This window comes from Cnephaeus nilssonii (genome assembly GCF_951640355.1).
Source record: "Cnephaeus nilssonii genome assembly, chromosome: 18".
Classification (NCBI taxonomy): domain Eukaryota; kingdom Metazoa; phylum Chordata; class Mammalia; order Chiroptera; family Vespertilionidae; genus Cnephaeus; species Cnephaeus nilssonii.
In genome coordinates this window covers 38703216-38725151 of record NC_137089.1, presented here as the reverse complement: position 1 = coordinate 38725151, position 21936 = coordinate 38703216, and the positions used below count along the sequence as shown (strand labels likewise).

The window sequence follows — 21936 nt, the reverse complement described above, 5'->3', positions numbered from 1 at the left end:
CTGAGGCTCTATCCACTGAGCCTGACATTTCTTAGCCCCTCCAGCAGCAGACCTTCGTTTTTTCCTCCAGGAGTGAGGTGGAAAAACCCTAGATCACCTTTTTGGATTCTTATTACCCAAGTTATCAAGAACGCTGCGAGTGGCATACTGGGAGCTTAGCCAATGAGCGGTCAGAGAAGGTGTTTCCTCTGCAGCTCACTTGCAGGGATGGGCCTGCTGGGGCCTGCTGGGGCCTGGCGGAGACGGCGGCCTGGGCACGCCCCCCTGCCTCTCCGCTCCCGCTACCCCCACCTTCCCCCTGAGATTCGACAGTCTGTTCCATGCTTCTATGTCTCCAGATCTGTTTTGTTCATCAGTTTATTTTGTTCTTTAGATTCCACTTATGAGTGAGATCATGTAATACTTGTCTTTCTCTGACTGGCTTATTTCACTTAGCATAATACTCTCCTGGTCCCTCCACGCTGTCTCAAAGGGTAAGAGATCCTTCTTTTTTATAGCTGCATAGTATTCCATGGTGTAGATGTACCACAGCTTTTTTATCCACTCATCTGCTGATGGGAACTTGGGCTGTTTCCATATCTTAGCTATTGTAAATTGTGCTGCTATGAACATAGCAGTGCATATATTCTTTTTGATTGGTGTTCTGGGTTTCTTAGGATATATTCTGGGATCACTATGTCAAATGGTAGTTCCATGTTTAAATTTTGGAGGAAACTCCATACTGATTTCTATAATGGCTGCACCAGTCTTCATTCCCACCAGCAGTGTACTGGGTTCCCTTTTCTCCACATCCTCGCCAGCACTTGTCGTTTGTTGATTTGTTGATGGTAGCCATTCTGACAGGTGTGAGGTGATACCGCATTGTCGTTTTAATTTGCATCTCTCAGATGATTAGTGACCTTGAGCATTTTTTCATATGTCTCTTGGCCATTTGTATGTCCACTTTGGAGAAGTGTCTATTTAGGTCATTTGCCCATTTTTTAAATTGATTTGTTTATCTTCCTTTTGTTAAGTTGTATGAGTTCCTTATATATTTTGGATATTAACCCCTTATCAGACGTATCATTGGCAAATATGTTCTCCCATACAGGGGGCTCCCTTTTTATTTTGTTGGAGGTTTCTTTTGCTGGGCAGAAGCTTTTTATTTTGATGTAGTCTCATTTATTTATTTTCTCCTTTGTTTCTCTTGCCCTAGATGTATCAGCAAACATATTGCTACGAGAGATGTCTGAGATTAGGCTGCCTATGGCTTCTTCTAGGATTTTTATGGTTTCACAACTTACATTTAAGTCTTTATCTAGTTTGAGTTTATTCTTGTATATGGTGTAAGTTGGTGATCCCGTTTCATTTTTTTGTTTGTTTGTTTTTTTGCATGTATCTGTCCAATTTTCCCAACATCATTTATTGAAGAGACTGTCTTTACTCCATTGTATGTTCTTGCCTCCTTTGTCAAATGTTAATCAATGCCAAGATTTTGGGTTCGATCCATCGTCAGGACACATACAAGAAGCAACCAATGAGCCTAGGCTGGGTGGCTCAGTTGGTTGGATCAATGTCCCATACACCAAAAGGTTAAGGGTTAAATTCCTGGTCAGGGAATATACCTAGGTCTTGGGTCGGGGGCGCATATAGGAGGCAACCGATCAATATTTCTCTCTCATATCCCTTTGGCTCTCTAAAATTAATAAACATATACTTGGGTGAGGATTTTTTTAAAAGCATCCAATGAATGCATCAATAAGTAGAACAATAAATCAGTGTTTCTCTCTCCCTCCCTCCTTCCCTCCCTCCTTATTCTCTCATCAATTAAAAAAAAATCATTCCTTCCAATATGCTGCTTTCCTTTAAAAAAAAACTTTTCATGATCCAAAAGCAAAGGCCCCAACAGTACACTAAACAATACATTCTGTGTGGTTCCATTACAGAACAGGCACCTCACCGTGGAGAGGGAAACACAGAACGGGGTGGTTCCATACAGGGATTACCTGGGAAGGGGCTTGGAGGACTTTCTGGGGTAATATGTTCTCTATTTTGATAGAGAGTGGGGATACACTGATTCATGCAACTGTCAAAACTCATTGAACAATTAAGATATGTGCATTTTGCCCAGCCAGCGTGGCTCAGCGGTTGAGTGTCGACCTATGAACCAGGAGGTCACGGTTCGATTCCCGGTCAGGGCACATGCCCAGGTTCCCGGCTCCATCCCCAGTGGGGGGTGTGCAGGAGGCAGCTGATGCATGTTTCTCTCTCATATCAATGTTTCTATCTCTCTCCTCCTTTCCTCTCTCTCTAAAAATCAATAAAAATATATGTGTTTAAAAGAACCGGTAAACAAACATTGAACTTGCGTTAATGAAGCGAATGCTGAAATTATTTAGGGAAGTATACTAACGGCTATAGTAGCTTCCTTTTCCCTTCAAAGACTTTCTATTACTCCTTCAGTAAAGATTTGCAAGTAAGGATATAAGGATACTTACCGTACATCTTCACAACTGTCCTTTGCAAGACCTGGCCACTGCTGATTCTCCAACCTTTCTGGCTGTCTCCTCCACACCCGGCATCCTTCTGTGTTGTGACTGAGCTGGGTTCTGTCCAAACTGCAGGGCCTTGGCACCAAATGTTCTGGAATACCACTTGCTCTCATCACCTAGTTTTTTTTTTGTTGTTTTTTTTTTCAGAGAGAGGAAGGGAGAAGGAGAGAGGGATAGAAACATCAATGATGAGAAACATTGATCGACTGCCTCCTGCACACTCCCCCAGGGGTTCGAGCCTGCAACCCGGGCATGTGCCCTGACCAGGAATCAAACCAGGACCTGCTGGTTCATGGGTGGATGCTCAACCACTGAGCCACACTGGCCAGGCTCACCTTGTTGATGTTATACAGACCTTTCAGATCCTCTAGGACAGGGGAACCTCCCTGTCCTCCCATCCTAGATCAGGACATGCTTGCTCCTCTTCCCTGTCACTGTCCCCACCACAGTTCTAGTCACACATTCATCAGGTAGTCCCACAAATATTTATCTTCCTCGTAACGCTGTTATGGGGACGAGGGCTGGACAGGGCTGCTTTGCTCACAATTGTATTCCTTGTGTCTGGCTTGGTGCCCAGCACATCCATAGCTTAGGTGCTCAGGAAGTTTGTTGGGCAAATGACTGAAAGGCATCCTACCTAATAAAATGGTAATATGCAAATTACCATCACTCCGCTATGCCCATGATTGGACAGTTGGGAGGCTGGGGGCGGGACTCGTGGTGGCCGATTGGACTGGTGGGGGGCGGGGACTCGTGAGGCCCCAATGGCCGGCGCTGTGGGAGGACCCATGGGGCCGGCAGAAGGCACTGGTGGCGGAACTCGGGGTGGCTGATTGCGTGGCTGCGGCACCAGTTTTCCACCAGCACCAGTTTTTCTCTGGCCACCCGCCAATCAGAGTGCCTCCCGCCAGCACGATCTGCCACCCCGAGTTCCTCCACAGGCGGCGCTGGCAGGAGGCGCTCCGATCGGCGGGCGGCCAGAGAAAACGGCGCTGGAGGAACTCGGGTGGCCGATCGCACTGGCAGGAGGCGCTCCGATCAGTGGGTGGCCAGAGGAAAACTGCTGGTGGAAAACTGGTGCCAACAGCCAGGTGAAGGAAGGTCTTTTGCACGAAACTTCGTGCAACGGGCTTCTAGTATTAGAATAAGATCCCACTTCTCGCATGAAAGATGGGCAGCTTTAAAGGCTTGGCAATATTCAGTATTAGGCGAGGACATGAAGAAACAGGGCATTTGCACTCCTGGGTGGTGGAGGTATGAATTGGTATGGTTTGGGCTACTTATCTATATGTTCAATGTGGCCCTAGCTGGTTTGGCTCAGTGGATAGAGTGTCCGCCTGCGGACTGAAAGGTCCTGGGTTCGATTCTGGTCAAGGGCACATGCCCGGGTTGTGTCCGCAGTGCAGGAGGCAGCCAATGATGTTTCTATCTCCCTTCCTCTCTGAAATCAATAAAAACATTTTAAAAATAAATGTTCAATGCTGATACCTGTTGATCCAGCAATTTCACATCTAGGCCTTCATTCTATAGGCACAGCGACACAAATGAGTATCTACAGGATATCCTAAAAGCATGTATTATAGACACTTTAACCAATGATAGTTCAATTGATGTTTCTTTTCAGCCAGACTAAGCTTTGAAAAAGGAAATTCACCCTAAAATGCCACTGGGAGTTTGAAAACGCAGTTGAAGAACAAATACTGCCTTTATAATGATTTTGGTGTCCTCCCAAAATGTGTACACACTTTAACAGTTGAAAACTCACTTAATTTTCACTTTTTTTCAGGTTTAACTGATTTGAAATAATGGGTGAAGCCAGACTAAGCTTTGAACAAGGAAGATTAATCCACTAGACTTTATTTTGGGGATGCATAAAAGATAGTTTACCGTACAAACCAGAAGCAGTTGATGAATTGAGGGCACACAAATACCGAACGAAATGATTCTTGATATTTGCGATTCCGTTGCTTCGCCTTATCAGCAGTGCCTGGACCAGAACAGTCATCGGTTTGAAAACAGGCATTGTCACACACAAAAAGTATTCATTTCCGTCGATTTTTTTAAATTTTGAAAACAAACTGTATATCAATAAACACTGACTTTATAATCATTCAAAATGTGTATACAACATTTTTGGGGGACTACCCTATATAAAAGAATGTTCCAAGAATTTGCTTGAAATGTTTAAAAACTGGCAACAATTTAATTCCTTTCAAGAAGAGGCTGTACAACTTAGGGAACACTCATAAGATGAATATCCGTACCACTCAGCCATAAGAAGGAATAAAGTTACTTTTAATGTACCGACAGGAATAATGACTAATAGGTAGTGAAAAAATAGTATGAGAGTATAAAGTATAGTCCCATTTTGTTTTGACACAGTGGATAGAGCATCAGCCTGCGGACTGAAGGGTCCCAGGTTAGATTCCTGCCAAGGGCACATGCCTGGGTTGCGGGCTCCATCCCCAGTAGGGGGCGTGCAGGAGGCAGCCGATCAATGATTCTCATCATTAATGTTTCTGTCTCTCTATCCTCCCTTCCTCTCTGAAATCAATAAAAAATATATTTAAAAAAACACAATTTAAAAGTATTATATACTACTATAGCCCTGGCCTGTGCGGCTCAATAGGTTGAGCATTGTCCCAAAAGGTAGCTGGTTCGATTCCTGGTCAGGGCACATACTCAGGTTGGGGATTCAATCCCTGGTGGGGGTACAGGATGGATGTTTCTGTCACTCTCCTCCCTTCCTCTTTCACTAAAATCAATAAAAACATATTTTTAAGAAAAACAAACAAACAAACTAGTACCTGCAAAAAAGAAAAAGGTGAGGGTAAGGAATAAACCAAACTGTTCATGGGTATGACCTCCGGAGAGGAGGCGTGAGCCATGGGCAGGGACTTGCATTTTTATTTTATCGATTTCTCCAAACTAGTTAAACAAGCAAGTTGGTAATGAAAGCGTTTTAAACGTTTTGAACTCGGAATTATTTGCAGAACAAGACCCGAAGGTACTCCCCGAGGGTCCAGCTTTCCAGCCTGCGGGTGCGGCCTGGGGGCCTGAAGGGCGGGGAGCGGAGGCGGGGCAGGCGGCGCCTCCGGGAGGCCGACGGCAGCCGCGCTCCCTCCGCTCTTCCCGGGCCCCATCCTCCCAGGAGGCACTCGCCCTCGGACAGGGTTCCCCGCGAGCCGGGCTAGAGGCACCGACCCGGGGAGAAGGAAAGCCGGGCTCCCGTCACCCCTCCCTGTTGAGAAAATAACGCGCCGCGTCTCATCTGAGAGGCGCCTGGCACGCGGGACACGGATCTGGACGCGGGCCGCGCGGGCCCCCACGGGTGGCGTCGGGGGAGGTGACCCGGCCCCGGCGGTGGCGGCCGCAGGGACCCCGCCGCCTCCCTCCTCCCGCTGCGCCCGTCCGAGGCGGAGGCTGCCAGGTCCCGGCCCGTGGCCCGCGGAGGGGCGCCCGCCCCGCAGTGGCTGCTCTCCCAGCCGGAGCCGCACGGGCGCCCGCACCCGCAGCGGTGGGAGCTTGGGAGGCGTCCCGGAGCTGGAGGGATGTCCCCCCGCCTTTGGTGACCTAGCCCGGCCGGACAGGGGTGTGGCTTTGCGCCTCTGCCTTCGACCCTCACAGCCCCGCCCCGAGGCAGGCAGCCCCCGCCCCACTTTGCAAAGAGGAAGCGCGACCGCGCGGCGAAGAGCCTGGCCAAGGTCACCAGCATCCCCCGGGCGTCCCCCGCCCATTGGTGTCCAGGTGTGCATGTGAATGGGCCCAAGCGCTCCTCCTTCCCTCCACGGCCGGCCGGGGGAGGGGGAGGCGGCCTTTGAGCGCCCGGTGAGGGCCTGGCCCTTGCTTTCCCCCGGGGAGCGGACCGGTGTGGCTCCGGGACTGAGCGTGACCTATGAACCAGGAGGTCAGGGCACAATCCCCAGTGTGGGGCGTGCAGGAGGCAGCCCGTCCATGATTCTCTCACCACGGATGTTTCTCTCTCCCTCTCCCGCTCTCTTCCTCTCCCAATCAATAAAAATAGTGAAAGCCCGGAGCAGGCTAGCAACCACCCGGAGCCTCGGGGGCGCTCCGAGCACCGCCAGGCCCCCCACGAGGCACAGGGACGAGCGCACCTGGCCCCGGCGTTCGCAGCGCCTCCTGCCAGGCGCGGCGCTGGGAAACTTGCAGGCGGGCGCGCCGGCGGGAGCCCCGGCCCTGCGGGCTCCGATGCCGAGTCCGGGTGCCGGCAAACGGGTTACCCAGGGACCCCGCGCGCCACCGGCCCAGGCTTTCTGAGCCCCGGGGTTTGCAGAGCTGGGCAGTGAGGAGCGCAACCCCCGGGGGCCGGGGGCGAGCCCCGCGTCGGCCAATGGCTGCGGTGGGCGGGGACGAGCCTGGCCCGGGGACCTGCGTGGGCCGCATCCCCTCCCCACCCTCTGCCGCTCCAAGGCCCGCGGCCCCGTCTGCCCGCCTCCCTCTTAAACCCTCCGCCCGGCCCGCCCGAAGCCGACGGGTCCCGACCCCGCGCCGCCTCTCCGGGTCCCGGAGGCGCCCGCCCGGCAGCGGCGCGCCCGCAGGTGGGTGCGGGTCGGGTGCCGCGGCGGGGGGGACGCGCCGGCAGCAGGCGCTGTTGGTTTGGGGGGGCCGTTTGGGACTCCGGGGCTTTTCCTCCTTAAGCGGCTCTCGGCCCCGAGTTTCAGGGCCTGGGGGCGAGGGGCGGCCGGGAGCGCAGCCCCAGGGGCGCAGGAGCCGGGCAGATGCCTTCGTGCTGCTGACCTCCCCTCTGACCCCGTGTTCTTCAATTTCTGAGTCACGACCCCGCTTGGTTTCCTTCTTGGGCTCATTGATCCTGCCCCCCAGGCCCGCCGGCCCGGAGGACCTCGGTGCTGCGGCCTCGGTGAACCTGTGTCCATTACAACGCCGTCCTGCGGGGCGGGGGGCGGCGGCGCTGGGGCTGGAGAGCCGGCCCGGCGCGCGGTTCACCTGCTCCCGAGGGGCAACCCCAGCTGGGGTGACCGGAGGGACGTGGGGCGAGTGGCGGGACTCGGTCCGCGCGGGACACCCGGCGCTGGTTGCGGAGCTCGGGGGGCGCCGAAGGTGGCGCCTTCTCCGGGCAGCCAGACCGCCTGGGTCCGCGGGGTCGAACCCGGGTTCCGGGAGCGCGTCCTGCGCGCTGCGAGCGGGCCCTGGGCTCTGCCCTCCCCCGGGGACGCGGGAGCGGCTGGGGGTGCCGCTCGCCCCGGAGGCTCCCCGGCCCTGCGAAGAGTCTGGTTGGACCGGGGAGAGCGGGAGGGGCACTTAGAACAGGTTTATTTTGCACGAGCCGGGTTTGGGGCACTTGGAGCAAGAGGGCCAAGGCGTGTGGGAGGGAAGGCGCCGGCCCTCACCCGGAACTGGCCGTCGGGTCTGGCCGGACCCAGGTTTTCGTTTTGCTTTATATATATGTATATATATAGTGGTGTATATATATATAATTATTGATTTCAGAGAGGAAGGGGGAGAGAGGAATTGAAGCCTCAGTGGTGAGAGAGGATCATCCGTGGCTGCCTCCTCCACGCCTCCCACCGGGGACGGAGCCCGCAACCCGGGCCTGTGCCCTGACCAGGAACCCACCCTGACCTCCTGGTTGGTAGGTGGACGCTCAACCACTGAGCCACACCGGCCGGCCGGGCCGTTGTTTCTGTTTTGTTTGTGAGGTGGGGCTTGCGGGATCGAATTGGGAGTATATCCGATTCCCTCCGACCCGGGGCTGGCTCTGGCGGTGGAGGCTCTGGCGGGTGGAGGCTGGCGGTGAAGGCTCGGCGGGTGGAGGCTCTGGCGGTGGAGGCTCTGGCGGGTGGAGGCTCTGGCGGTGGAGGCTCGGCGGGTGGAGGCTCTGGCGGTGGAGGCTCTGGCGGGTGGAGGCTCTGGCGGTGGAGGCTCTGGCGGTGAAGGCTCGGCGGGTGGGGGCTCTGGCGGGTGGAGGCTGGCGGTGAAGGCTCGGCGGGTGGAGGCTCTGGCGGTGGAGGCTCTGGCGGGTGGAGGCTCTGGCGGTGGAGGCTCTGGCGGTGAAGGCTCGGCGGGTGGGGGCTCTGGCGGGTGGAGGCTCTGGCGGTGGAGGCTCTGGCGGGTGGAGCCTCGGCGGGTGGAGGCTCTGGCGGTGAAGGCTCGGCGGGTGGGGGCTCTGGCGGGTGGAGGCTCTGGCGGTGGAGCCTCGGCGGGTGGAGGCTCGGCGGGTGGAGGCTCTGGCGGTGGAGGGTCGGCGGGGCGGGTGGAGCCTCGGCGGGTGGAGGCTGGCGGGCCGGAGCCGGGCCGCAGCACCCGCGCCCGCCCTCTCACCGCGCTTGCTTCCCCGCAGACCCGCCGCGCTGAGGCCCGGGATGGCTCTGCGGTCGCCGGGTGAGGCCGGACCTCCGGACAGGGTGTGCTACCCGCCCGAGAGGCTCCAGAGCAGCCCCCAACACCTGGCGCCCTACTACGCGCCCTTCGCACCCTACGGACCCCACGGGAACGGCCTGACCGCCGCGGGGGAGGACTACCAACCCTTCCCCGTCCCCGCGGTGCCTGCGCCCCCGGCCGTGGCCCCCTTCGCCCTGCGGACCGCCCCGCCCTTGCTGAGCCCCGGCCTGGCCCTCCCGAGGGAGCCGCTCTACGATCTGCCCTGGCCCGGCAAGCTGGCCCCGTGGTACCCGTTCCCGGCCTTCAAGGAGCTGCCGCCCTTCGTGAGCGGCGGCCGCGACTACGCCGGGGCCACCGGGGAAGACCTGGCCCACGCGGGTGGTCGAGGCGACAGTGGCCAGTGTTATGGACCCGAGGTCTTCCTGCCGCCGCCGCCCCCTCTGGGGGCCCCCCTGTTCCCCGAGGGGCTGAAGACCTCCCAGTTCCTACCGCACTTCCCCAGCAAGCGGTCTGAGGAGGACCCCAAACTCCCGAACCAGGAGAGGAAGCCGGCTCCTCGCTACCACTTCACCCAGGAGGACCTGCACTTAGTCCTGTACGGATTCCTTCCCGGCCTGGAGCACTCGCCGGAGCGCCTGCACCATGCAGCTTCCGGCCTCCTGGTCCCCCCAGACAACGCTGGTAAAGGCAGGACTCACTTGTTCCCGGGGTTAGGATGGATGGGTGGGTGGGTGGATGGATGGATGGATGGATGGATGGATGGATGGATGGATGGGGAATAGAGTGGGGAGGGGGCACTTCAGGGTGAATGTGAGTCCGGAAGAGGTGGGGAGCTGCATGTGAGGGCTTCTATCAGGATTTCTATCAAAGGGCAGAGCCTGGGAAGGCCAGGCTCACGTCTGAACTCTACTTGCTTAACTGTGTGACTCCTGAGGTTGGTTGTAGTGAGAGCTAAGGGTGAGGAGAGAATGGTTCCTGCCCTGGGCTTGTCCACTGGACTCGGATTCTACCAGGATGTGCCAGGTAGTTCCATGAGAGCCCCATGCAGATCATGGAGTCCCAGCTCAGCATCCATCGACCTTGACCTTAGTCAGAGTCAGCATTATCTCTGATCCTCAAGTTCTTTAAATTTGCAAGTGGGGTTCGTTTCACAACCTTACAAGGGTTGTTTTGTGTCTCAAAGGAGAAATGGTGTATGTAAAAGGAGCAGGAAAAATATAAACATCAAACTGAGGAAAATGGTTACCTCTAGGGAGCACGGAGGGTTTCATAATTCTTTGGGATGAGAAAGAAGACGTTACCCCTGCCTTTTTCTAGGGTCTGAGTGTCTTCCTCAAGCTCTGGATCAGGACGCACTTCAACTGCCAGAAGGTAGGCAGGTCTCCTTGCTTAGATTTCTTTCCTCAGCCTAATGCAGTGAGAGTTTGCTCATCCACTTCTCTGTTTGGGGTTCCCCTAGGTCTCTGCCTCAGGCAGATGCTGTTTGGTGGAGTCCCACATTTTGGTGTGTTCTGCCATAGCCTCATTGCCAAAGGAGTCAGGTTTGGACCCTTTCAAGGTAAAGTGGTCAACGCCAGTGAAGTCAAGACCTACGGAGACAATTCTCTGATGTGGGAGGTAAGTGTGTTTTTTTGTGGGGAGGTGGCAGCAGGAGGAACATCTTGGCCTGTGCCCCCCTGGGAGAGGGGACAAGGCAGTAATCTGCTGGCTGTGCTGCCTGCTTTGCAATATAAGGGGTGGGGCGTGATTCATAATCCATGACCTTGACCAATAACACCTGCAGAAATCCCAGGCGCCCTGTGGTGCCCTACGTCATTTTAGTCTGTGAACATGAGCCAGAGCATACACATTAAAAGAATCCATACATTGTGCTTAATTATAGACAAAAACAATTGCTTTAATAGCATCTAGTGATGCTGAGAAGATGCCAAGGGAAATAAACCCAAATTTAAAATGTTTTGTCACTTGTCTATGAAGTTAGCTAAAAACGAAAACTCTTGACTGTGTATGGATGTGGAAGAGGTTAATCACAGGTTGAGCCAGTGAAATTGCCAAGAGCAGAGAAAGAAAGCTTGGCTTCATTAATATGCATGAAAACTTGGTTGGGATACAATACAAAACTAATTGGTTGTTTTAATATAAATATGACTTCCGTGTGAGATTTGGATAATAAGTTTTTGACATGTAAATTTCAAATTCCATGCCTTCTACCTTTTAGATCTTTGAAGATGGTCGTCTGAGCCACTTTATAGATGGAAAAGGAGGTGCAGGGAACTGGATGTCCTACGTCAACTGTGCCCGGTTCCCCAAGGAGCAGAACCTGGTTGCCGTGCAGTGTCAAGGGCAGATATTTTACGAGAGCTGCAAAGAGATCTCCCAGAACCAAGAGCTCCTTGTGTGGTACGGAGACTGCTACGAAAAGTTTTTGGACATTCCCGTGAGCCTTCAGGTGACGGAGCAGGGGACGCAGGCGCCTGGGCCCTCTGAAGGTGAGTGCACGCCTCTGCCTCGCCAGTGAGGCGCTCCCGGTGGAAGGACACCTTCCTGCAGCTGCTGGGCAGCTGGTGGAGCTCCCCTCCCCCTGAAGGCTCGAGCCGAGACTAAACTGAGAGTGTCTCTAACCAGGGGGCATTACCCAGCTGGAGGACGAGGCCCTCATCTTCCCAAAGCTGCTGAAGCTGCTTCTATTCACAAGGACCCCTTTTCTTGTACCCCCTCACCCTCCACCCAGAGAAGACAATAAAAGTGAAATAAATGGACACGACCTCTGCCTTAGGCGAGCCAGTTTCTGAGTCCTGCCTGCTCAGGCTAACACAGCCTGGGAAGTCACTCCAGAGCAGTGTTTTCAGATGGTGGGGTGAGAAATCAATTCAGTGGTGGAGATGTGCATGGAAGGAAAAAAGAGAATAAGCATAAAGTAGGATAGAAAATATTGATGTCAATCTCAAGTAAGAGCAAGTATTGTTTGTGAAGTTGTTGTTTCGCAGGGATATATGTGTGGGGGCTGGGTCTCAGAGAATGTATTTCCTACTGTGGGGTCTCAGTCAAGTTTGACAAGCATTGAGCTAGATTCACTCTTCGATTTTAATGTGGCTGTGAATGCCTGGGCAATCTTGGGGAGCAGCAGACTCTCATTCTTGCCTGGGACCTGAGATTCTGCATTTCTGTCAAGCTGCCAAGGGGTGCTGATGCTGCTGGCCCCTGGACCTCATTTTAGTAACCAGGAGCTAGAAGACCACCAACCCACTGTCTGGGAGTGAGCCTCTGGAATTTGCATTTTAAAAAGGCTCTCAGAGTGAGCCTTGGGAATCACTGATCTTGTAGGTGCCACAGGACAAGTGCAAATTACTGTAATGTGTGTGATCGGGTAGCAGACGACCTTATGTTACAATAAGTGCCGTGAGTAGCAGGGAAAAGCCAGTGGGAATAGCATTCATCACACACTGTACTGGTTGTCTACATGCCTGTCTTCGAGCTAGACAGTCCTTCAGGCCAGGGAGTAACCCTAAACCTTCGTATCCCCTGCTCCTGGAGCCCCGTGTGGATTGAATGAAGGAGGAAGAGGCTGACTCAATTGGGAAAAGCTGCTTTAGGGATGAGAGGAAATTTGGGGCTGGGCTGGGGGGGGGGGGCGGGGGCGGGGGCGCGTGGAGAGGGAGGGTGTTAGGCTGGAAGAGAGAAGGCAGTTCAGGCTGGGGGGTGGTGAAGCCAAAGTCAAGGAACCACACGTTCTCCAGGGATTAGGAGGTGAATAATGGGAGGTATCTTTCCAGAGTCCAAGTAACAAGGGCCTGTCCGAATTGTTTGGGTGAGCTATCGTCCTCCTACCCTAACGTGGGGGTGGGAGTGAGGTGGTGGGATCTCTAAAGTGCTGGGACTCAGAGTTGTCACATACTTAGCACCACGTCACGCACGGCCTTTTGGTCATTTCCCAAAATATACCAATAGCTTTTACTTATTTTTTAAAACTTATCTTTATTGTTGAAAGTATTAGAGATGTCCCCCTTTTACCAATTGCTTTTATGTTATTTTTTTATTGTTTAAAGTATTACAAATAGTAGTATATATGTCTCCTTTTTTTCCCCCAATTGACCTTCCCCTACCTTCCCCCACACATGCCCCCACTCCACCCCCCCCCCCCAGTGTCTTGCATCCATTGGTTATGCTTATATGCATGCATACAAGTCCTTCGGTTGATCTCTTACCTCCCCCCATCCCCATTGCTTTTAAAACAAAAGTGAAAAATAGATTTGAGACAAATACATGCTTGATAACTTCCCCAAATTTATTCATTCCCCTTTTTGAAAAATCCCTTAACCTGATGTATCGAGCTATTAAAATGTTCATAACTGTTGATGTCTAAGTAATGCTGTTCTGGAAATTTATCTTCAGGAAATAGTCCAAAAGGATTTTTTTTTATCCACAAGGATTTTTGCTACAGCACCACCCGTATTAGTGAAAAAGCACAATCTCAAGTGCTCAATAGTAGAATACTTAAATAAATGAAGACGTATTCACATGGAGTAATATGCAGATAGCAGAGATCACAGCATATAAGCAACAGGGATGAGGGTTTAATGGTAAGTGTGGGGAACCGAGCCTGTAGCTACCCAAATTCTCCGTTGCTCCCGGCACTGGTAAAATGCTGTGTATTTTGGACAGTGTGTGTGTGTGTGTGTGTGGGGGGGGACTTGTAAAGGACTCCATTTGTTGGGAACAATTATGGATGAATTCATTTGTTTGCTGTTAGGAATGTTTGGGACAGGTTTTCTTCAAGGCTTTTGGTGAGGATGGGTGACAACCTTTCTCTTAAGGTCGTGGGGGGCGGGGGTCCTGGACCCTATGTGGGCGGGTTATTTGAGTATGCAGCCTGCCGAGTGTGTGTTTTGGGGGCTGGAGGTGTGGAATGTGAAAATGCTTAATCCTTCCTCTTAATCCTTCCAAAATTTGGTGTGAACTGTGGTGGGGCAAGAAGCATGGGAATCAGGGTTGGGAAAGCCCTGGCTGAGAAAGAGCAGCTGACCCAGCGGAGGGGAGGAAGAAGGAAAAGGGACTAGAATGAAATGAAGATCAATTTCCAAAGACCTGAGTCTAATTAGTAAAGGTGGGTGTCATTTCTGCCTAAGTGGTTGTTCTCTTGAGAACGCACGCTAATACCCATATTTTGCATTTTGGTGTGTTTTAGTGCTTTGATTTGTAAAGATCACTGGCCCCATCTGTAAGACCCCCTTTTCCCATCGCAGGAAGCAGGAAGGCCAGGTATTTCTGACCAGATTCTAGCTCTGAACAAAAACGGTTGCAGCACGGGGGTTCTGAGAAGATTAGCACCTCAATGAAAGTGGTAGACTGGGCTGGGCGATGGATTGTCCTGGGGGCGGCGGCTGCCTTCCTGGTTATTTACTTAGTGAATGGTTTATTTCCTTAGCCACTTGTCGAACGTGCCTGGGATGCAGTTGTTAACTAACAAAGCCCCAGATGGATAGCTTCCCTGCTGTCCTGATCCTGAAAAGATTTCCATCTCCAGATTCTTGCATATACTCACTCCTGGCTCTTTTCTCCCTCCCTGGGGCCAGACAATGAGGTCTCAGGGGAGGCACTTCTGGAATCCAATGCCCTGGCAGAGACCCCTGTAGGTGGCTCCTGTCCTCTCCCTTCCTCCCAACACGCAGACAACCCTCACCTGGCACCTCTTTGCTAGAATCTGCAGCACCCTCTCTCTCTCTTTTTAAAATATATATGTTTTTTATTTCAGAGAGGAAGGGAGAAGGAGAGAGAGAAACATCAATGATGAGAGAGAATCATTGATTGGCTGCCTCTTGCATGACCCCCACTGGGGATCAAGACCACAACCCGGGCATGTGCCCTTGACTGGAATCGAACCCGGGACCTTTCAGTCTGCAGGCTGACGCTCTATCCACTGAGCCAAACCAGCTAGCAGCAGCACCCTCTCTTCTCTCTCTCTCTCTCCGAGCTCTTCCATTGATAACTTATCTTTCTCAGTCTTATCTATCACTCGGCGATAGTATCACTCATGGCGGTAAGAACTCATTAAGTGTCAGAATTAAATTAACCATCATGAGAACTCTATGTGTTAGGGAAGGCAAGATACTGTCATCCCTCCTTTTTATGGGAAGGTTCTAGCTCTGGAATCCTCCCCCCACATTCAGAGCAGTGAACCATCAGCTGAGAGAGTGCCTAAGACTTCATAAATGGGGTCAAGGGGAACAGCCTCGGGAGGCCTGGGACGTGAGCTCTGGTGTCCATCATTGTCCTGGGTGAACAGTTTTGAACTTGTAGCTCTGGCTGGTCTGACACAGGGACACGGAGAGTAGGCATGTTTTGGTTATATTATTAACCTTGTAACAAGTGCCAGTCAATGTAAGATTATGGTGTGAGGTATTTATGAACCAAGTGATAAATCAGTGTTCCATCATGCAGGGAAGTGATATTAATGAAAACAAAATTATCCAAGTTGGTCACTGTCAAGGCTTCGTGTTGGGCACACGAGGGTTTATTATTTTATTATGTTTACTTTAGTATATGTTTAAAATTGCCAACAATGAGGGAAAGGCTTTACAGGCTGCCTTGGAGGAAGTAAGAATGATAAGGTTGCTGACCAAGCCACCGCTCCCGTCCCGTATTTGACAGAGTCTGCAGAAGGGTACAGATGTGACCGATGTGGAAAGGTGTTTACCTACAGATACTACAGAGACAAGCATCTCAAGTACACCCCCTGCGTGGACCAGGGTGACAGGAAATTCCCCTGCTCTCAGTGCAAACGATCTTTCGAGAAACGGGACCGGCTTCGAATCCATATCCTCCACGTTCATGAGAAGCACCGGCCTCACAAGGTGAGAACTTGGTTCTGTTAGCAAATGATCCCACCCATGGCCCAGACTGGCTTTCCGGTCCCTCCCAGAACCCCAACCACACTGAAGGCCTCCTGGGTGCGGTGCCTGCTGTCACTCTGGACCTGTGATTGAGAGGGAAGTAAAGAGAGATCATCATGTTTCAACTCGGTGATCCTTTAAAAATTTTACTTCCAATTTTATTTCATTTCATTTTTTTCTTTTTGTTTTTTCCCTTTTCCAATTATTTTTTAACATAAAAATATAGTGCATGCTTGGTAAATATGCTATGGAGAAAAAACAAGACAGAAGCCACCTGATAGGCTATGGCCCAAAGTTAAGACATCTTAGGTATAATTCTTTTCACTATGTTTGTATTTTTAATATACTTAGATCATACTGAAGATTATGAGGCTAATTTTCTGACCTAAGATATCACAAACTCATTTGTAAATATAATGGCTATATCGGTACATCAGATGGTTTGCACCATGATTTATTTAACCAATCCCCTGTTTTGCGCATGTCTCGCCAATGATGATGCAGTGAACAGTATTACATAGAAGTAGTTATTTCTGTTATCCATTTGTGATTATTTTTATAATTGATTGATCCCCTGTGTGTGTGTGTGTGTGTGTGTGTGTGTGTGTGTGTGTTCCTCTCTCATCCATGTTTCTACCTATCCCTCTCCCTTCCTCTCTCTCTAAAAATCAATACAAACATTTTTTTTAAAAAAGAAAAGAAAGTGATCTGACCTTCAAAAGAGTTGTTTTTCTGGTAGACTGAAGGAATAATAACGTGTCATACTTGGTGTGCCCAAGGCTTCTTTCATTATTTTCTCTTTGCAAGCCCTCCTTTATCAGGACTAAATATTGTTTAACATTGGGTTTCAAATCTGTAGCCAAGAATTCTGTCAGAGCTCAAGAAGCACACATGTAGCTACTGTCCCAACATCTAACCTGAATTTCCCATGGCACTTTGCCCTCGTGTTTGGAGTTTTGAGGTTTTTCCTGATTTTTATTGCTTAACATTTTTATTCTCTTTTAGTTTTCTTTATTTCATTTACTTTAGCTTGAGTAGTACTTAACTTTTAAAATGATAAAGTATATTTCATTTCCATTGAAGCCCAAAAGAAAACATTTAATTTAACTTTAATAGAAGAAAAAGCTCCAGTGAAGATAAAAGATTTTTAACAAAAATAATGGGTTTCTAAAAAGGAAAAAAAATTGACAAAAATAACAGAAGATGTGGGTATACAACCAACAATGAAAACCCCTGCATTACAATCCTCCTTCCAGCTTTTAAGCCTAAATGCACCCCCTTTTCAAATAATTTGTCAAACAAACTTCAAGTGGGACATAGATTAAAAATGTCAGGAAACCCCTGTAGTCCAGGGGTGGGGAACCTCCAGTCTGAGGGCCATATAAGGCCCATGAAATAATTTGGTCTAACCCTGCCAAAGCTTTAGGGGTCAGTTAATTAAATGTTTGGCTAAATATAGCAGGCTAATTTTTTTTAAATGTATTTTTCTTGATTTCAGAGAGGAAAGGAGAGAGAGATAGAAACATCAATGATGAGAATCATTGATTGGCTGCCTCCTACACCCCCCTACTGGGGAAAGAGACTGCAACCGAGGTATGCACCCCTGACCGGAATCGAACCTGGGACCCTTCAGTCACGGGCCAACGCTCTAACCACTGAGCAAACTGGCCAGGGCACCAATCTGGTTCTTATTTCTTTGTAAATAACCACTTTTCTTTGTGGAAATTTTGCTTTATCTTTGGAGTTCTGAAATTTTAATAGAATGTGTCAAAATTGGATGTATTTTTCTTTCTCCTGCTTTGCACACAGTGGAATACAAGGTACTCTTTCCATCTGAAGGCACAAATCCTAAGTTCAAGGAATGATCTTGTTCTTTCTTTGGTTATTATCTGTCTTCTAGGCCTTTGTTCTCCTGGAACTCCTTTTGGCCAGGTGTTAAGTTCAATCTACCTCCCTGTACTTAACTTAATATTTTATTTTTATTTTTTGCTTAGCTTTCTCATGAAGTTTCCTAATCTTACTTTCCAAATCATGTATTTAGTCTTCAGCAGTCAGCTGTGTCTATTCAGTTATTCGGTGCTTTTTTGTTGTTTGTTTTCAGTTTCTAAGAACAGTTTCTTTTTCTAATCACTTCCCTTTTATAATTTGTTCTGTTTGCAATATTATCTCAAAACATGTGATTTATTTATTTATTTATTTATTTATTTTGCTTCAGTAACAATAATATATGCCCATTCTTTAAACTTCAAGCACTTCAGAAAAATTAAGGTATGGGGAGATGAGGACAAATATGTGATACCTTAATCAATAAAGAAATTTTAAAAAAAAGAAAAATTAGGGTATTTTTTTAAATATATATATTTTATTGATTTTTTTTACAGAGAGGAAGTGAGAGGGAGAGAGAGTTAGAAACATCGATGAGAGAGAAACATCAATCAGCTGCCTCCTGCACACCCCCTACTGGGGATGCGCCCGCAACCAAGATACATGCCCCTGACCGGAATCGAACCTGGGACCCTTGAGTCCACAGGCCGACGCTCTATCCACTGAGCCAAACCGGTTAGGGCAAAATTAGGGTATTAAGCATATTTATGGAGTGCCTACTATATGCTTAATACCATAAATTGCACAGTGATTACCCTGTAAGGAAAACAGAGTAGGTATTTTGCCCTCAAGGAAAATCAGGGAACAAAGATTCTGAGTTTAATTGACACACTGGTCACTGGTCACACAGCGGCATGTTGACAGGGCAGCACTAATTCAGGCCTCTATTAAACACCGTGATCCTATTAAATTCCCTCATTTCACACCTGAAGAAACTGACATCCAAAGATGACCTTAGCACCGTGCAGGCTCTGGACCAGAGCCCATGCTGCGGGATTCCTCCGTGTAGTTCCAGGAGGTCTATCTACAACAATAGACCCTCGGCCTGGGCCTGCTTGATTCTCTGATAACACACAAAATAAATACAATAGTTAACAATCATGGGGAAATGAACTTGTTAGGGGAAGACGTGACTCCAACTCTATTCTTTTTTGCCTTAGTGTTCTACATGTGGGAAATCTTTCTCTCAGTCTTCCAGCCTAAACAAGCACATGAGAGTTCACTCTGGAGACAGGCCCTACCAGTGTGTGTACTGTACGAAGGTAGGTGGAACCTCCTTGTAAGGGATCTGCCTTGAGCTCTGTTTGGGTGTCCATGGATAGGAACTTGAAGCATAAAGCCTGGCTTACCTAACTCCGTTTCTGCCCCCAAATATGCTCACATTTGCTTGTGATGGTCAGATACAACGACCTACTGCCAAATTGGCATTAAGGGCACGTGTGATGAGGAAATACACCCCAGATTACACAGTAGACTCCCATCATTTAATCTGGTAAAGACTGGCCATGTCTGGGTGTCTGTGCAAGGACAGCTTGTACACCTTACTGAGCAGTGATCCAACCCTACGTATGCCCAGACACCTCATTGTTCAGTGCTTCTCTCCCAGCCCCTCGAGTCTGAGGTCACTGGTTTAAACTGGTGTTTTATGTCACTGTCAGTGGACCCAAAAGCAAAGTCAATACATTTCTACCTGAAAGTGACAAAGGTCAGAGCATAGTATTGACATGAATGAGGGGATTGGTTATAAATAAGGAGAAGAAAAGAAGTGGCCAAGAAAAGATAATGTAAGAATAGCAAATACTTGGGAATCTATAATGTTAGTCACTCTGCAAACCATCTGGGCAGTTTCTTTACCCTGCAGTTGCTTATATGTTCACACAAAAACCTGTGCACAAATGTTTGTAGCAGCTTATTGCATAGCAGCCCCAGCCCAGATGTCCTCTTGGGGGGTAAGGGATGAGACTGACCGTGGTACATCCACACCATGGAATGCACTCAGCAATAAAAGGGGCATGGGCTGTATACACAGCAGCCTGGGGAATCACCAGAGAACTATGCCAAGTGAGGAAAACCAATAACCCAAAGGTTGCATCCTTACAATTCTGTGTATATAACATTCTGAGATGATGAGATTATAGAAAGGGAGGATAGATGAGTGGTTGCCACTGCTTAGGAAAGAAACGGGAGTGGGAGGGAGTAGGTGTGTCTACAAAAGGGCAACATGAAGGATCTTAATGATGAAAGTGTTCGTTATCTGAACTGTCAACATCAATAGCTGGTTGTGATACTATATTTTGTAAGATGTAACCCTTGGGAAACTGGGTAAAGGGCACACAGAATCTCTATTATTTCTTCTGAGTACATGTGAGTCCACAAGAAAAAACCAATATGGAACTGACTTATGCAAAGACATTGGCCAGTATTAGCTGCTCCTTCTGTAGTGCAGTGTATCTTGGAGTGGGGTCCTAGGATACCCCCCCTCCCCCATCAGAATTGCTGGTTTAAAAGCAGGTTCCTTCTTACCCCCAAAGAGTATACTTACTGGGCACATTCTCCCGGCTACGGCTGTCAGTCTGCATTTTTAACTAGACCCCAGGTGATCTCAGGCCCTGGAAAGCCACTGTTCGAATAGCCAGGGCTACTCGGAACCAGTCAGGACGACACATGGATCATGTCCTTTTCTATCAAGGCTACTCTTGCTGGCCGAGGGTGCTACCCCGGGTTCATCAACTGGAGAACGAAGGGGTGGCATGAGCGATAGTAACCAGGAAAGGAAACCCGTCCTTTCACTGGTCTGCCAGCTGATGGAAGGTTGCTTTTCCTTCTGCTTTCTGTCCTGGCAGAAGTTCACTGCCTCCAGCATCCTCCGCACTCATATCAGGCAGCACTCGGGGGAGAAGCCCTTCAAATGCAAGCACTGTGGCAAATCGTTCGCGTCCCACGCCGCCCACGACAGCCACGTCCGCCGCTCCCACAAGGAGGGCCAGGGCTGCTCTTGCGGCAGCTGCGGGAAAACCTTCCCCGATCAAGACGCCCTGTGCTCCCACATGAAGCTTCATGAAGACTCCTAGCCCTCAGACAGGCTGGGGACCAGGGGGAAACCAAGGACTCGGCTTCCGTCTTTATTTTTCTTGTGTGTGTGTGTGTTGTGTGAACAAGTGATGGTTCTACTGAAAAATGGGACTGACCAATTAGCTGCAATGACCAGATTTATCAACTGGTTTTAATAGCTTTCGAAGAAATGGTTTCCGTCAATTCCAATAAGAATGAAATTTTGGTGAATTTACCGATAAGTAGTGAAAGCTGGCTGTTAATAGTGCTTGAGCATCCTGGAAAAGAAAAAAACCCAGAGAGGAGGGGCCCCGTTGAATTTCTGGGGTGAAAGAGAAGCCTTTCCTTGGGCCCCCAATTATGATATGTTTGTGGCCGTCACCTGTTAAGTGTCTTCATAGAATAAATTCTTTTCAAGTTCACTCAAGCCAGAGCATCATTAGTATTGTAACTAAGTGCTCAGACATGAGTTGATCTCCCATCTTTAGTTGGATTCCTTCTAAACCCTCAGTTCTCACTTCTCCCCCATCTCATGGGCAAATGCCTGTTAATTTGGCTAGCCCAGCACAGAATCACTTGGAGGACACGGAAGTTACTTATTCACCCCACCATCTGTGTGTGACCTTTACCAATTGGGGAAGACAAATTATTACCAAACAAAGAAAGGTTAACAATTTTGCAGTAGAATGAAAAATAAATAAGTGTATTTATATTCTAGTTTTAAGGCTGATTTTGTTCCTGATGAATAGAAAAGTGGAATTCTTTGAGGTCTTTCTAATTAGGTGGTTCATGATCGTATATAGAGTATTTAAAAAGAAACCCATTTTTAAAATGTGCCATAGATGTGAGTAGTTTGGGAATAATCTCTTCTATGTGTAGGGAGACCGCAGACTCATCTCCTGGTCAATAATAGCCAACATTTATTTATTGAGTGTTAACCCCATGTGAGGGTACCACTGAGTCTGAGTTCACTACTATAAAAATGAGCGTAAGAACTGGTGCCTTACAAAGCCAGGTCCACCTGACTCCACAGCCCAGCCTGTGACCCAGCCAGTATGCTCTATATTAAGACAAGCAACAACAAACTTCATTCAACATTCATACAGAAAACTCGAGACCAGAATAAAAGTGCTTCGTAGGCAACCTAGCTACTATATCACATGGTTCTATTGACAACCTAGGATTTTTCTTCACCCTTTATCCACGGTCCACGTCTCAAA

General features: G+C 49.5%; 1 protein-coding gene across 1 annotated transcript; it reads left to right on the top strand.

Annotated features, from left to right (window-relative positions):
* Nucleotides 1-8872: 8872 nt before the first annotated feature.
* PRDM14 (PR/SET domain 14) lies at nucleotides 8873-20736 on the top strand (the record flags this gene model as incomplete). The annotated part of the gene is made up of 7 exons (XM_079796312.1): nucleotides 8873-9572; nucleotides 10209-10262; nucleotides 10351-10508; nucleotides 11110-11380; nucleotides 15540-15742; nucleotides 18826-18927; nucleotides 20509-20736. The coding sequence occupies 7 exons, from the start codon at nucleotides 8873-8875 to the stop codon at nucleotides 20734-20736; spliced, it is 1716 nt and encodes a 571-aa protein (XP_079652438.1).
* Between the last annotated feature and the right edge of the window lie 1200 nt (nucleotides 20737-21936).